At 44.4% G+C, this 16292-nt stretch overlaps 1 protein-coding gene across 8 annotated transcripts in view; it reads left to right on the top strand.

Annotated features, from left to right (window-relative positions):
• chd6 (chromodomain helicase DNA binding protein 6) overlaps positions 1-16292 on the top strand; it is a 75744-nt gene that overhangs the window by 23184 nt on the left and 36268 nt on the right. For all 8 annotated transcript variants that reach the window (XM_046385027.1, XM_046385029.1, XM_046385028.1 and 5 more), the window contains exons 3-6: positions 9152-9788; positions 11606-11723; positions 15376-15529; positions 15670-15819. In XM_046385027.1, coding sequence (XP_046240983.1) covers positions 9152-9788; positions 11606-11723; positions 15376-15529; positions 15670-15819 — 1059 coding nt within the window. The remainder of the gene's footprint in view (positions 1-9151; positions 9789-11605; positions 11724-15375; positions 15530-15669; positions 15820-16292) is intronic.

Below are 16292 nucleotides of genomic sequence, written 5' to 3'. Positions count from 1 at the left end.
AATTTGAATTGGGTTGAGTGTGATTTCCAGGTTTTCAGATCTGGACGTTTTTGGGTTGGTATCATGGCAACGGTTTCTGTGAACTGTTTGTACACACAGGTGATATTTAGCGAGAATGTCCACCATTTGACTGAAATCTTCCAGGACACGGGGACCGGAAACTGGCATATTTCACATAAATGAGACTTATTCTATGAGTTTCTGTGTTGAGGAGAGAACGTGAAGTGTTACCGTTAAATACTGTTATCACACACTGTGGCGTAAGAGGGTCGACTGATACAGATGAGGATCAGCAGTGTTTAACATATAAAGGAGCCTGTAGTATGTTGACCCTCGGAGTACATGCAGTGAAGTGTGGTGGGACCGTTTGTACTGAAGAGTGAAACAAAGCCTTTTAAAATGGGGCGTGGGGAGATGACATTTACTGAAGATGAGTGTCATCGATTTGTAGGGAATTTGGGTCATTACGGCTGCAAGGTGGTAAAAGGCAGATAACAATTTAATGGGTAAAAGTTTAAAATAAGAGCATCCTCGTCGTGGCGTACAGGACATAGTCACCGTGTTGCTTGTCGAGAGATTCAGTTCTCTGATGTACGGCTAAGAGGTGTTCACTGGAAGCACTGAGTTGACAGAAGGGTGTGCAGGTTGCTGCTTGCTCTGTGATGCAGTCTTTGCTTTCTGTGTCAGGTGAAGTTTGTGGCATCATGCAAATGTGGCCTACTTGGCGAGCAGGGATTCTGTTGTGTTACTCGTTCTGGTGCTTGTGGCCTACTTACAGCCGCGTCCTTCATCATTTCAGACAACGCACGCATCGTTTTGAATGGCTTCACTACGTTTTCTGTGTATTTTAATTGAAAACATTGCTAATGGTGTCTCTAAATATCTTGATAAATAATGAAAACTCCTGGTGTCAGCTCTGCTCAAGGAATTCAGGTCAGATGAGCCCCAAGTAGACTTTTTGGGCTTTTCTTGGGGCCTTGTTGAAACTGGGCTAAAATAAGATCCTGAACGGGCACTATTTAGTCCTCCAGTTTGGTGGCTGAGCTATGGTGGCGTGAAGTGCAAATCAAAAAAAAAAAATACAGCAATTCACAAAACAGCAAAGCAAACTACCAATCAATGACAAATCAAAAAGTGACGGCAAGTAGGAAAACATGACAGCAACTGACAAAACGACAAAACATCTGAAAACCCGACAGCAAATCAAATGCAGCAAAAAACAAAAATCACCAAACTTATGGCTTCCAGCTTTTGCTGAAGTTGGTAGAAAGTTGTAAATTCAGTTTTGTAATTTTGTCCTTTCATATAAAAACATCTGAACGTTAGAAACACCTCTGAATATAATGCAGTCCTCCACGTATGACCTCAGTAATTTAATCAGTTAACATCATAGGCATCATAAAAGTAAAGCTAATAGCAGTTGTACTGTGTTGCATTAGATTGTACAGGTGTACCTAATAAAGTGTCCACTCAGGACCTGTTTGTTATGAGCTCTCTTTATGGCTGTCAAGTGAAAATGTAACTCTGTGTGTGTGTGCTCCACTAACATAAACAACACAGTAGTGCATACACACTTTAACGCCACTGTAGAATGTGTGAAGCAACGAGCACATGGAGATATATGGAGACATTTCACACTGATGTGTTTGTTATGTAACATAAAAAAATTCACTTTTTTTTTTGTTAAAGAAAAGCTCAGATTAAATCCTCCTTTTGACCTCCACTGGTCCTCACGCTCGTCTCCTTTCACACCACAAACGGCTCACAGTTGACCTTAGCGGAGGAGTTTCTCACCTTTTTCACCTGGCCAACTCACCCTGGGATTCAGACTCATTACTGTGCTGCTCATGTCGTGCGGGGACTCGACAGAAGTCTGCTCTCGATCCTCGGGCTCCTGACTCTTAGTTTAACAAGATCACATGGACACTTTTCCTCTGTCTCAACAGGAGCGGAAAAGTTGGCTTTGTTTTGTGTGTGTTTTTGTTTTGTGGAGGTCGGCTACAAGAGAACCACAGTTTGGAAGCCAAAGTCGTATGGACCGTTGACATGCATGAATGTGGATGATGTGTCTGCAATCTGAAGACACCACGTCAGGCTCTGAGAAATTGTGATTTGGTGCAATTTTTTTGGTTTTGTTTTTTTAAATTGACTTATTGAATGAATAATATTCAGATTACTGCTTTATCATGTTATCTTTCCTTTCATGGTATCAGATGTTTTTATTTTTTTTTTTAAAAGCAGGCATAAACTTTACTGCTTTTTTTTTCCCCTTGAATTTTTCTCTTTCTCGATCTCAGGTTTTCTCTGACTTCTGACAAATGTCAAGTCAGTCAAACCAAATGAAACAAACTGAGTAAAATACGGTTGATGTTCTTTCCTTCTCATCAGATGGTCAGACAGGTAGCTGTGCAGACAGACAGGTGCGCCTGTATGTAGATGTTTCAACAGAGGCAGGTTTGGAAACGCAGCCTGACATCAGATACAGAGTCATCGACAGTCAGGAGCCAGTGGCAGCGAAAGGGTTACCATGGTGACCGCGTGTTTACGTCTGCCTCCCCGCAGCTTTGGCACAGAGAGCCAGTTTCCATGGTAACGACTCTGATACCCCCCCACACACACACACACAGCTAGCCTCACCAGTTGGTTGGGATGGGGATGGTGGTGGTGGTGTGTGTGTGTGATTCATTGAGATGATTCTTCATACCTGTGTGAGCAGCAAGAGAGTCAGCTGGCGCATCTGCATTGGCCTCACGATACCAGGTAGTCATACTCCCTGCGTCAGAAACACACATGCATTTGCGCCATGTGACAGTGTGACACACGCACACACTTTTTGCAGACAAAAATACACATGTAGACACAAACATGCTTGGACGTCATTCCACATAGGCCTGCCTTGCAGTGTGTGTGTGTGTGTGTGTGTGTGTGTGTGTGTGTGCTTGCTGTTCTCTGGTTTCTAAATAGAGTCAGAGCATCAGATGGAGCAGCAGCCACTTTTAGCCCCTTTATCACCCTCTCTGATGTTCTGTCATGGCTGCCGTGCAGTCATTTTCCTGACATCCTGCATCGGATACGTAGGGTAGGTAGGGAGTTGAGTGCGATGGGTGGGATCCTCTAAAGCCCATCTTGTTGCTACAGGCCCTGCATTTTCATCAGCAGAGCTCTTGCTCATTCAGAATTCCACATAATCACAGTAATGAGCCGATGCTGGCTCGTTTTCAGAAACACATTCGCTGGCTTTGCCAAGCGCAAAGAAATGTGCCACAGTTTGTGGCGGTGACATTGTGACGGAAAACATACGGACGACGTACAGTCTCTCACATTGCATACAGACAGACTGAGCCCGTCAGCAGCCGTGTGAACAGGACTACAGACGACAGACCATGATGTACATAGTACTGCAATCATATGGTAAACGCTGTGTGGATGCATCTGGGACCAGGCTGCCAGTCCTGATTGGCTGATTGCTTTTTGTGAGGGTTTTGGGCTTTTTAGGGCCCATACTGATTATTAAATAAATAAATAAAAATCTTATGCATGCTTGTATATTTTTCAGGTACTTGTACTTTTCTTCAGCATTTCCATTTTCTGCTCCTTTATACTTCCACTTATCTGCACTTTAATTTGGTGTCATGTTGTCACAGCTGTGTGGACATGCTGTTTATATCAGTGTTCTGTCAGCTACCTGGTTACATGCAGAGAGTTGCATGTTGTTGTTGTTGTTTGCATTCATTAGGAACATGTTATTCTTTATGCCTTCTCTCTTTGAAGAACACAGTGTGAGTTGTTTGTCAAACATCCAGAACGCTTTGTTTACAGGATAGACTGGGTTGTATTGTTATATTTTCCATAGCACAAAGACGTCTTTTTCCAGTTGTTTTTTCCAGTGCTTTTGCATGCTGCTAATACCTGGTGGTTTGGAGGAGCGACCTGAGCTCCCTGAACTGAAAAACCTTTAACTCATAGGGAAAACGTTCCAGATGCCTTTTGAGTTTTACTTTTCTCATTGTCCAATCAGATGGCTTGAGAGGCGGGCCTTCTGCGGTGGTGTCAACAGAGTTTACTGTTGCTGGGAAACCACAGTCATGGAGGACAAACTTGTGTAGGCTGTTTTCTGTTCTCCCTGGGGTGATATCACTTTACCAAACATAAATGACGCGATTTGAACAAAACAGCAGGCCTGGAGGCACAATAGTGCGACACTTGAGGATTTGAATGAGTTGGTTTCATTGTTAGAAAAATAAAAATCTACATCAAAAAAGGCTGCGCTGTGTGCCTCGTGTTTTGTAACCTGCAAAGCATGCTCTGTGATTTGTTATTTCATAGTCAGCCATGTTTGGATTGTGTAGAACTAAGACTGCTTTGGTTGGATTTTTTTAGATCTGTTCACCCTGGTGAATCTCAGCTTTTATTGATGCATACAAGCGCTTACAAGGAGCACGCTAGACACAGCAGGATACCTGTGCTGGCCCTTATGTTGCTGAAATACATTAAAACGGTTTGATACATCAAGTTTCACATGTTGAAATGTGCAGTTGCCAGAAGAGAAATTCTCCAGTGCGGCTCCCCTTCTTGTCTGTTAGTTTAGAAATCGTATCCATACAACACTATCGCGGTGGGATTGATCAGCTGTGTATGTGGCCATATGAAACAAACCACTGTATGGGGTTATGATTCAGTAAGTTTATCATCTCCACCATGTTGGCGTTCATGTTGGCGATTACTACTTCCTGTCTCAGGTGATGTTGGGGTCTAAGGTTGCAGCCACGATTCACCTCCACACAATCCGATTGGTTGTACACATGATATTTTTGTGTGGCCTCCCCACAGGAGTCGAAGCCTTGCCTCCGCAGCCATGAGACTTTTTCATGTAAATTATTAATTAAAAATGTACACAGCCTCAGTGTTCCTGCAGAGTGCTGATGTATGTCACGATCTGCAAGACACAAACACAACAAACAGCAACAGACAACACGAGTCAGTGATTTAAGTCAAGCTGACATCAACGTTAACGTGGCCTTTAATGCAAAGTGGATTCAGTGTGGCCAGAACCAGAAGGAGATCTGTTTTACACACACACACACACACACACACACACGTACACACACACACGTACACGTACACACACACACACACACACTCTGTTGTCAATCAGAACTACAGTATCCCAGCTTATTGACTCCCTGTTGTCAATACGACCTTCAGATGGTGGATAAAGGCACATTCTCTCAGTTCTTTGTCATCCAGTATCGATCACTTTTAATTATTGATACTTTGGACGATCGTTTGATCGTAACTCTGTCAGTACTAATTATTTTGCTGTTGTTGTTTTTAGACTTATGGCTGTTCCTTCCATTCTGATGGTAGATGTCGCAGACCTGGATTCAGGCTCCATACTGTTACACCAGAAAAGCAGTTATTTAAGTTATTGCCTTAATGGCAGGTTGTTGTGCTGTCTCCTGCAGAGGTGATAATTTACTGGGGCGCTCTGTGCTTGGTAACAGAGCAGCACATTTTGCTTCGGATTTAGTTTCAAGGTTGTGAGTCCCCTTCCATCGTTTAGCTGAGCCCTACTGAAGGGTTTATGAGCAAGGCAGCAGCTTCTCACCAGTTGCTGCGGGAGGTTTAATGGTTGACCCGTTGCTCTGACCTTCCTGCCATGCAGCACAGCTAAGGGATCAATCAAGTAGCACATTATTATTCATTATGAAGCAGGGGTGTTTATACACACACACTCGGAGTGAGCAGAAAACTCTCACCTTGAAGTTTGATTCCATAATGCAGTTTAATCCAGTCTCTTAGTGCTGCGGTCTTTGAGTTAATTGAGCTTAATTCATTCAGCAGCGCTCGGACAGAGAGCTGAGATAATTACAAAAGCCGGGCATTAGTTACAGTGACATTAGAGAAATCACTGAGGAAAAACACGGGCTTTGTGCTGTAAATAAATACCTAAATATAAAGTAAACAGTAAACAGGAGTCAGTGGTGTGGACAAACATCCCAGCACAGATCTGCTGCTGTTGTCAAATCAGCATGGCAAATAAAACCTCGCTGAATTAACGTGTGGACTCAGTGACAACAAAACATCACGAGAAGCAAGATGTCGATTGACAAACTAACAATAGCGCTGAAGGTGAAGTTATGGAAAACATAAGTAACATAAGTGCAGCAGCAAATCTTAATAAGCAGCACTTTGTAGGGTTCACGCTGTTGCATATTGAGTTTGTTTGCAAATGACTGCAGTGTCCCAAGTTTTGTTTTTAAACAGTCAGGGTTGTAATCTGGACCAGGTGAAGATGGTCAGGGTCAAAACCATTTCAACACTAAACTTAAATGTTAGCTGTGGGTCTAATATTGATGATAATGTTTGTGAGGAGGGGATTGCAGCCTTTTACCATTAGATAGTTTCTGTGAAGCTTTATTTCATTTATAGTCTAAAGCAGTTCCGTGTAGCAGCCTGAAACACCTGTTGAAATGTTTCTGTGAGCTCTGTGTGGAGGCTGTAGTTAGCAGTGATGTTGTATTGGATCACACCACAGCAGTTGTTGGCTCTGATGTGTGAATCTCTGGGCAGCAGTTTATTTGCATCATGAACTTGTTCGCTGTTCATACGTTTTGTGTGATGAGTAATGATGAGTCAAACCTCTGCAGGGCGGCGTTGGGTATGGCTGCAGTCTCATTTTGCATATCCAAGGAGCTGTTACTGTGACACAATACAGAAGTGATGAAAAGTGATACATACTTAATTTTAGACGCAATTGTGATTCTGATTCAGATTCTGCAGAACTCATTACAAGCTGTATTTATCCTGGCAGAAGTGCAGCCTCGTGTACGTGACATGAAGTCACTGGTGGATGTTGAAGCACCTCTGCATGTTTAATTGAAATGGATGGTGCTGTTTGCCCACATGGTACGCTGACCTTGAGGTCCGCCTACTACTCATGAATATTTATGGTTGCAAGTGTTTATGCAGATGTCAGAGACTTGTGATATCCAGCATTTAAGCTCTGCTTCCCACCTGATGTTTTTGAGTTGACAACCTGATGTAAAAATCAGAGGCGGATGGAAGAAACTTCCCTTTCGCCGGCATCCGTCCTCCATCAGTGCATCTGCAGTACCGCTGCAGGACTTTCCCCATGGAGATGATGAGCAGGAAGCATTCATGCACCTTTTTCATGAGCATAGGAAGTGTGGAAGCACTTTGGAGGATGTAGGTCCGATGCTGTGGTTTCAGGATGAGGATGGTGGAAACGGTGATGTCACAGAGCACCGTTTGACTGCTCAACGTCTCCACCTTCCATGGCGTCTTTGTGGGCTGGAGGGGAAAAGTACACACTCAAATAGAGTTTGCTCAAACTTAATATTATGAATGGAAGCAGATGTTCCCTGTTTTTGGTGTGTTTGTGACATCAAACTTGACACACCAGAAACAAACAAACATACAACTTCCACACCAGTCGCCTGCGTTTTCATTCCGGCTTCATAATTTTAATTTATTCCTTTTTTGTCATTTATGATAGCAGAAGATGAGTCTTTGGGTTTGGGTGTAAATTAAACAGTTAATCAGCAGATGAATTGATTGAAAATAACCGTTATTTGCAGCCTTCATCACTTCTAAAGCCTTGAACGACAGCATTCGGAACGCTTGGCTTTTTCTGGGAAAATCTCTCTGTTATCCAGGAAGTGATAGGTTTCATGTTTCATGGATAAAAGAACATCAGCGCACTGAGCAGGGCAGGAGTATGTTTTCTTAACCTCACCGCTTTACCGGATTAACGTACAACACTGTGAGCTGAGTCACGTGACAGCAGCACTGATGTACAACACCACTTCCTCCTACTGTCCCACTGTGACGAGAGGAGAATCATCAGCAGAAACACACCGTGAGGCTCGTTCAACCTGCCAGCCTGCCCTCTGTGAACCGCAGGGGTTTGTTTTGTTTGGGGAAATCTGCACCGGGGCATTAAAGAGCATTAGTACTCCAGGTGTGTTGGTGGTTCAGCTGTCACTTCCTGGGGTTGTGGAAAATATTCTGCATCATTATCAATTTAAAAATAAGAAATCCATAGTTTCCCTCTGTCTAACTTCCTTTTCTTTGATATAAAATCAGAGGAATAACGATGTCCCGTGTCTCCCCGTTTCTGTTTCTCCTGATGATAAAAGTTTGTGGTTCTTATCAATGGAAATAAAGGACCTTAGTGCCGTGAGGTCCAGACGTATTGATCAACGTGCATTAGGGTTTCCTGCGTGTGGGCTGCCTAACAAGCTGTTAACACAACATTGTTATTGTTTTCACCTTATGGAGTTGATGCAGCTGCGTCTTTACAGGTCCAGCAGACACGGAGCGACGTTAGCATTTGAGTGCAGTTTATTAGTCCAGTTATCACTCTGCTTTGGTCTGCACTTACCTCTTCGAAAAATGTCTGGTTCCTTAGTTGGTAGATGCTCCACCATCTTTACCAGCTAATCACCAAATTTGTCAAAGCACAGAAGGTGACACCTACCGGACCAGTGTGGTGTCCTGCACACACTGAGCTCTAGAAGTGGCTCCTACATGGACATTAATGGAATCATAAAGATTTAGTTTAGTATTTCTGGTGCTGACTAGCAAGGGTAGCAAAGTTTAATCGACTAGTCGACTAAAAACGCACATGCCTAAATAGGTTGCTGTGAATTGTCAAGTAAAAGCTGGTATTCAAATAATGGACAGTAATCAGTAATTGACTAAAGGCTTGTTGCTAATCAAGACAAAGTAATAAAAATCATTTAAAGGTGAGGAAATGATGAGGTGAGGTCACTCACGCAGAAGCTTTGTTCCTGTCACAATGCTGACTTTCTCCCCCTAACAGAAATGTTTTCTTTCACTAATTAATTCCTGTTTGTCTTTTTTTTCCCCAATAAGTGTTAAAGTGCTTGCATTGAAACTCAACACTTCCTGCAAATGTTTCACATTAAAAGTCTAGCAGAAAATGGAGGGTTGATATCCTGCTGGAAAGCTCTTAATGTGAAACATCTGTGCAGGAAGTGATTGTAGCTAAACAGCAGTTGGTTGTTAAAAATGGTAAAACACAAGTAGCTGCAGTGAATGAATGAATGAATGAATGAATGAATGAATGAAAACAGTATGATAACGATAAAGTTTTCTTTTTCAGATGTTCACTGGCCTCCTGAAGCACACGCCACCTCCGGCCTCCGCTGCAGCAGCCTCCTCCTCTGCCTCGGACCAAAACAGCAACGCACAAACCACACTTCCCACAATCCCACGGGGACACCTGGTCGTGGGCCCCAAGGACCAGCTCCGCCTCCTCACCCCTGTGGGCAGCACGGCGACATCCAATCACTGCGCGGTGGCCGGGGCCCATGCCGCTAAGCACTCCGGAGGGGCCCCGCGACCTCCTTCCTCACTGAGCGAGGAGGATGACGGAGGAGGAGGAGGAGAAGGAGGAGGCAGGGTGAAGAAGAAACGAAAGAAAAAGGACAAGAGGGAACGGGAGAAAGGAGGAGGGGAGGCAGGGGAACGAGAAAGCAGCAAACCAAAGAAACGAAAGGAGGAGAAACAGGCGACGACGGCGGTCACGCTGAGGAAGAGCAAGGAGCCCAAGGAAAGCAAGGAGCGAAAGGAGTACCGGACCAAGGGGAAGGAGGGCAGGAAGGGCAGCGGGGCCGAGCTGAAGAATGTGGCAGGGGGGAAAGTGGCCCCCGGACCAGCTCAGGTGCCTGTTAAGGTGCCCGGCAAAAGAGGAAGGAAACCGAAAGTCAAAGTCCTACCTCTTGAACCCGCGAATGAAGGTACAGTGTGTGTTTTCACTGTGTGTGTGTGAGCATGTTGTGACGTTCATTTAAACACAGAGTTTTGTTTTTCTGTTCTGTTTGATTCCTGCCCTGTTTCACAGGCTGGTAAACTGCATATCTGTGGGTCTTTGACTGTCAGGATGTGATGTTTCACATTTCATTCATTTGATTAAAAGAAAATTATCAATCCGGTTCAGTGTTTCCCCAAGGCTGACAGCTTCGGGGTGCTAACAGTTGTGTGTGTGTGTGTACATGTAGAAACGCGTGGATGTTTGAGTTTGAAGTTTGTCTGTCTTTGGTTTTGGACAGTTTACGTTAATGATTTACTCGTGAGAAGCTTTTATTAGCCTTACAGTGAAGTAAAGAGTCAACTCCTGTCTCTCCTTTGCTCCGCTCTGTGTAGGAAAATATTGGTACACTGGTGTCGCAGTGTTTTCTTTTGTAATTGTACAGTATTGATTCTTAAATAATAGCTTATATTCAAAGATTCATGGCTGTCATTCATTTTGTGGTGTGTTTGAGTGCCCCTAAACCTGGTTGGGCCTCTGCTACATTCACACTATAGGTACACCTCATTCAGACTTTCAGTGGCCCATTAGGTGTGTGTGTGTGTGTGTGTGTTGATGATGATAATAACAGCCAAAGAAAAACAGCCAACCTGCACTGAAGCTGGAACATTTCAGCACTAATTGAAAGACACAGACGGCGACTGTTGTGTCATTAAATGTTCTAAAATTGTGATCAGATGTGTCGGGGTAAATTAATCTGCTTGCAATGTGACTGTTAGATATAATTAAGACTGAGTATGCACACCTGTGTGTGTGTGTGTGTGCGCGCGCGCGCGTGCACATGTGTGTGCGTTCAGGAGCAGTTTTTAAAGCAGGAAAACCGACTTCTTGAGAGAATCACAAATTGCATCAGTGTGTGTTTGAAGAAGACTTTCCTCATTATGATGCCCAGTGCCTTCAAAACGTGAAGGATAATGGAATATAGGAATTATTTCATATGTTTATAAGTGTGTGAGACATGGTCGTGGTCGATAGATAGAAACTGACATTTTTCAGTAATTTCTCCGTCAGTTTATCGAGAAAATCTCATAAAAATGCTTCTCAGTAGAGCCTCTTCTTTCCCGCATGCCTTCATCCAGCTGTCAACGTGTTGAGTTTTGAATATTACACACATGAATAAAAAAAGTATTTCTGAAACACATCACATGAGTAAACTTCAGAAAACATACACAAATTGTGCCTCATGCAATAAATCGATCAATTATTAAAACTCACTTACTTATTTAATGACAAAAAAAAGAGACTCTCAAAAGTCCCCTTTAATTACATAATACCATTTTTGATGGCGTTGGCGTTGTCACCTCTCGGCCAACCACCTGTCACACGCCTCTTAAGTTAGCTCAACAACTGCCACTGGAGTTAGCCAGTTAGCAGCTGTGCTATCAAAGTACGTGTTAATGTTGCTGTAAAGACACACAGAAACGAACATGTTTGATTTGTTTGGCTAAAAGGCGGGCTGCAGCTGCTTGGTTGTTAATTCAGAGTGACCGGGTCCTAAAGATCCGAGTCGGGTCCTCAGAGACGAGGACATGAGAGACAGAGTTTTTCTGTGCTTCTTTCTGCTTAAGGGAACGGCTAACATTTGTAACACAGACTCTCTTGCTGCTTTTCGTCAGCGCCAGTCGGTTTACTGGGAGACGATGATGGAGAACGAGCAGGTGCCGTCAAAATTGACTGAAGTTATTTCACATGTCTTTCTACGTTCTTAAGGAGTTAACGTCCTGTCACTCCTCTGTCCTCCAACAGCACCCACCCCAGGCCTCCACTCTAAGCTCCCTGCACAGGGCGTCGGCAAGAACCACGGCCAGTCCAACAGCAAGGCTCCCGTCCCCTCGGCGCCAAAACAGAGGGGCCGCAAACCCAGGTGAGACTTCCTGACTCGCCAGCAGTTCATGTGAAAAGAGAGAGAGGGAGGGAGAGAGGGATGTATAATGAAGGCAGAAGGGGAAAGAATTTACGGGAAAGACAGTGAAACAAGTGGACACTGATGAAGCAAAGTGAGCACGACAGACCGAGGTGGCAGTAAAGCTGTCATTCACAACAAATTATGCACTTCCTCTGTGGGCTACTTTACTGGGGAGTCAGAAAAGAAGGGAAAAAGAGTTTCACTGGGACCCAGGACAACATGGATACACGGTGTGGTACCTGCGAAAGAAGCTTGCAATTCATAGGGTCGGAAAGGCGAAAGGATGAGTTGCCTTGGCAGTTTATACCTGAGACGCTGCATGCGAGGGCGACTTCAAAGGAGATGAGTGAAAGTGAAAATGAAGTTGAGTTCAGTGTCCTGTACGTCTGCAGTCCGTTACAGGTAGACGTGCTGTGTTTGTGATGTGAGTGCATTTATGACACACACTGTAACAGTGGACAGCCCAGCCTGCGTCTGAGCTGCTTGGTTGGTTGATTAATTCATTAAAACTCCTGCGATCTTGCCTGCACTCAGAGCTCCCAACTCGTTTGCCAGCAGAAGTCTGTGCCAGATGACGCACTTCGCATGATGCACGGCTCTTTTGCAGACTCTGTTGTATGACCTGCAGATTGTCCTGTTCACTGCTTCTTTCCCGCCTAAAGTGTTTGCAGAAACATATTTTGATGAACCGCTTTTGTGTTTCCCGTTTCAAAGCTGACGAGCTGAAACCAGAATCATGTAGCGTCAGTATTAGCATCTTCCTTCAGCACTGACAGCCCAGCTCTATGACAAGCCCATCTGCCCAGCGGTGAAATACTTATTTACTCCTAACGTTTAAAATAGAGTGTCTTGCCTGAACATAACCTTCTGTTGTGCCCAAGTGTTTCCGTCCCTCGTGGTGTCGGTAAGTTCAGCAGGTGTGGACACACTGACACGCTGCTCGAAGTCTTCTGGAGGCAGGAGTGTTTTTTGCTTTAACAAACACTAAGGGTCTCCTGTCTCTGTACTTTTCTGTTTTCTTTTCATCCCCGTTTCTCTTCCTCAGCGCCTCTTTTTGTTTTCCCTCAGCCTCTTCAGGATGGCTGAGTGCTGTTTATCAGGCGGAGCAGCAGTAACTCTGACTTCTCTTACTCACTAACTGTGCTGTCGGATCCTCGAGAGCAGCAGATCTTGCACTTATTTTCTTTGCTTCTGTGACAGATAAATAATAGTTCAGCCTAGCACATAGTAAACATGAAAGTCCATAAAAGGAATACAATTTAATGTTCACTCACTGCCCTCTGGGTTGCTGTTGTGCAACCAAAGTCAGTTTTTTTTATGTATAAACACTGCATTAAAGTAGGCAGAAAATATCTGTAAACCGAGACGAGTAATTGGTAGTTCCATAACTCCCAATAACTACGTGACTTCGTCAAGTGCGAACAAAGCTGAGACAGCATCACAATACGGTGATGTGGAGGAGAGGAAGAAGCCCGCTATGAAAGAAAGTCGAAGATAAAAGTGGAGTTTGATGATTCAGATTGTGGGAAGAGGAAGAGAAAAGAGGAAAGGCTTCGTAGATGAAGTGGAGGGAGAGAGAAGAGATGAGTTTCTGATGTGGAGTTTTAGAGCGAGACAGGAAGTGCCAACAGGAATCAGACAAAAGGAAAGAGAGAGAAGATGGATTTAATGAGGATCAGAAAAGATGAAAAGCAACAGAGGGAGAAGAAGAACACAGATGAAAATGGAGAGATGCCGAGGAGGAAGAGAAGGTCACCGACTCGCGGGTCATTTCCAGGTCGGCCGCTGTTATCAGGCCACGTTTCGTTCACGTAACCTCAGTCACAAGAAGATTAGAACGTCTTTTTAATTCCATCTCAATCTGTTGCTTTGTCTTTCCTCACCGCTCGCTTGTTCAGAGACAGAAAACCACTAAGTGGGACTGTGAGCACGGTTTCGCCGGCCGCTTCCTGCACTTCACTGCACCTACCGGCTTATTTTTTAGGAATACGACTTCTGAGAGCTCGATGGTTTCGCACTAAAGTCACAACGGTTTAAAGATGTGGCAACTTGCTGCAGGTGTCATGGAGAAAAATGGAAAATAATGAAGTGCTAATTTACGCCCTCAGATTGACCCCCACGCATGTCCATGTGTCTCCGTATCGTTTCAGTAATGACTGCGTATTTTCACTCCTGTGCCTGATAGTACAACAGTTACTTGAACTAGTCAGCAGTCTGACTCATCCTTTTTTTATTCTCTCTTTGTTCTTATGCCTCTGTGCCAGCAATAGCCGTGACAGGAAGTGTTATGTTTTCAGGATGTCCTCGTGAACGTGAGCGTCACATTCAGGGACACCTTGAGAGAATTTCTTCAAATTTTGGCACAAATGTGTGCTTTAGCTCAGTTTGGAGGTCAAAGGTCACCTCACTGTCACAAAACACGTTTTTAGCCATAACTCAGGAATTAATGCACTAATGAAGATAAAACCTCGCACAAAAGGTTTTGTAGCTTCTGTGCAGCAACATCCCCATTTGCTTAAATCCTGTTTTCAAAGTGGACTTATAACTGAACATTATTTAGTATGTGTTTTGTGTGATGTGGTTGTTTGTGCATGCGAGGAAACAGCGTAGCAGTGATGTGAGACACTTCAGTTGCAGACACAGTGTGGGAATTATCAGTAACAGCAGTTCTCGGGGTCAAACGCAGGTAATGCTGCATGTGGGTCTTCTGTAGAAAGAGAAGCCTGAGTTGACCGCAGACACACGGAGAGAAGCTCATGTGATGTGTGTGCGCTTGTGCATTCATGTCACACTTTCAGTGTTTCCCATTCAGCAGGCGGCTCTCAGACACACACACATTTTAGGGACAGATTTGAATACAGAAAGAAGACTTGTGCTGTACTGTGGCCACACTTTCATGTCTGTGCTGTGAGTTCCTGGATATTAAATGTTTTCTGTTGTGGTCTCAGTAATAGTTGTTAGTGGACTGGAGTAGCAGATCACATGACGTGACTCAGCTGGGTCATAATGCAGCTGCCACAGCAGTACTTTGCACTCACATCTTAAGATTTTTGATTTGAAAGACAGTTTACTCTGATTGTGATTATCCTGATCATCTAATAACTCCCTCTGATGTGTGCGATGCTTCTCTGTCCTGAGTGCTGTTTTCTCACCTGCTCTGCTGTCTGCTGGACTGTCTGGACCAGTAGAAATATAACATCACATAAAAATACTCTAACTGCCTTACAAGGTAATCTTTGAGTTTATTTTGCTGCAGATATACAAATAGTCATTAGTTCACCTCCTCTGTGGATGCTGCTGTAAGTCCTGCTTCTTCATTAAGGTCCCCTGTCTGAGGATTGAGTGCTGCATGCGCCAGTCTCTGTGGCCAGCATTTCACCAGCTGGTTGGTCTCAGTGACTGGTTAGTATCTTTGTGATTGGGAATAACTGTACCCGGAGAGATTAGAACAACAGTGAGGATAAGATCTTTGTGTTAGATATACATGCCTCAGGCAGCCCTGTACAAATCCTCATGGTGCGGTGGAGTTTGCAGCCTCTGGCTTGGTAAGAAACCATCGCTGCAGTCTGGTAGAGCTGCTAATTACTCATCAGAATTCCTCTCCTCACAGAGATCCTGGTGCAGCGCCTGTGGAGAAGAAGAAGAAGGGAAAGAGGAGAAACCAGGTTCTGGCTGTCCCGGAGGGGGCCGAGAGTGACGACACTACCTCAATGTCAGCCCTCAACATGGGTGGAGAGGACAGCCAGGACCCCCTGGACAACGCGGTGGGTGGACAGAAAGACGCTGGACACACAGGGCTACAGGAATGACTGAGACATTCTCACTGTTTTATGTCCTCCATTTGGATGTGGTCTTCGTAACCCTCTTCTCTTTCTTCTCCGGCCGGTCTCCTTCGGCTCTTTAGAAGCGGCGCTCGGGACGTCAGGTCAAGAGGAGGAAGTACAACGAAGATTTGGACTTTAAGGTGGTGGACGACGACGGGGAGACGATCGCAGTTCTCGGAGCCGGTCGCATCTCGGCGCTGAACGCCACAGCGCTGGCGTGGCAGGCTGAGGTAACGAAGGACACTGATGACAGTTTCTGTTCTTGTTGTTGTTACACTCAACAGCATTAGAAACATTTTTGTTTTCGCTCCCATTCTGTGTTAGCTCTTCTCCTTTGCCAGATAGTCCACCTGACAGGTGTGGCAACAACATGCTGATCATACGACATGATTCCTGCACGAGTGTGTGCTCACACGGCCACTTTAGGCCGCCGGTTGGTGCTCGCTTACGGGCTTTTTAACAAATTTGTGCTAAAGTCCTAAATGTTTTAATTCAGCTTGTAAAAAATGAGGATGAAAACAAAAGGTTGAATGTAATGATAACTCGTACAGGAAGTGAGGGAGGTCAACGCTTTCCAGCCAGTCACTCGTCTCTGTCTCAGTGTTTGACTGCAGAAAATCCGCCTTCATTGTCAGTGGTTGTTTTAAATGCCAGCTTCGAGTGAAAGGGAAAACAGATGATGGTCATCAGTTTGAAAAACTGC

The sequence above is a fragment of the Scatophagus argus genome, chromosome 3, assembly GCF_020382885.2.
Source record: "Scatophagus argus isolate fScaArg1 chromosome 3, fScaArg1.pri, whole genome shotgun sequence".
Classification (NCBI taxonomy): Eukaryota; Metazoa; Chordata; class Actinopteri; family Scatophagidae; genus Scatophagus; species Scatophagus argus.
Note: the sequence above shows the minus strand (reverse complement) of the source record. Positions and strands in the feature narration are given on the sequence as shown.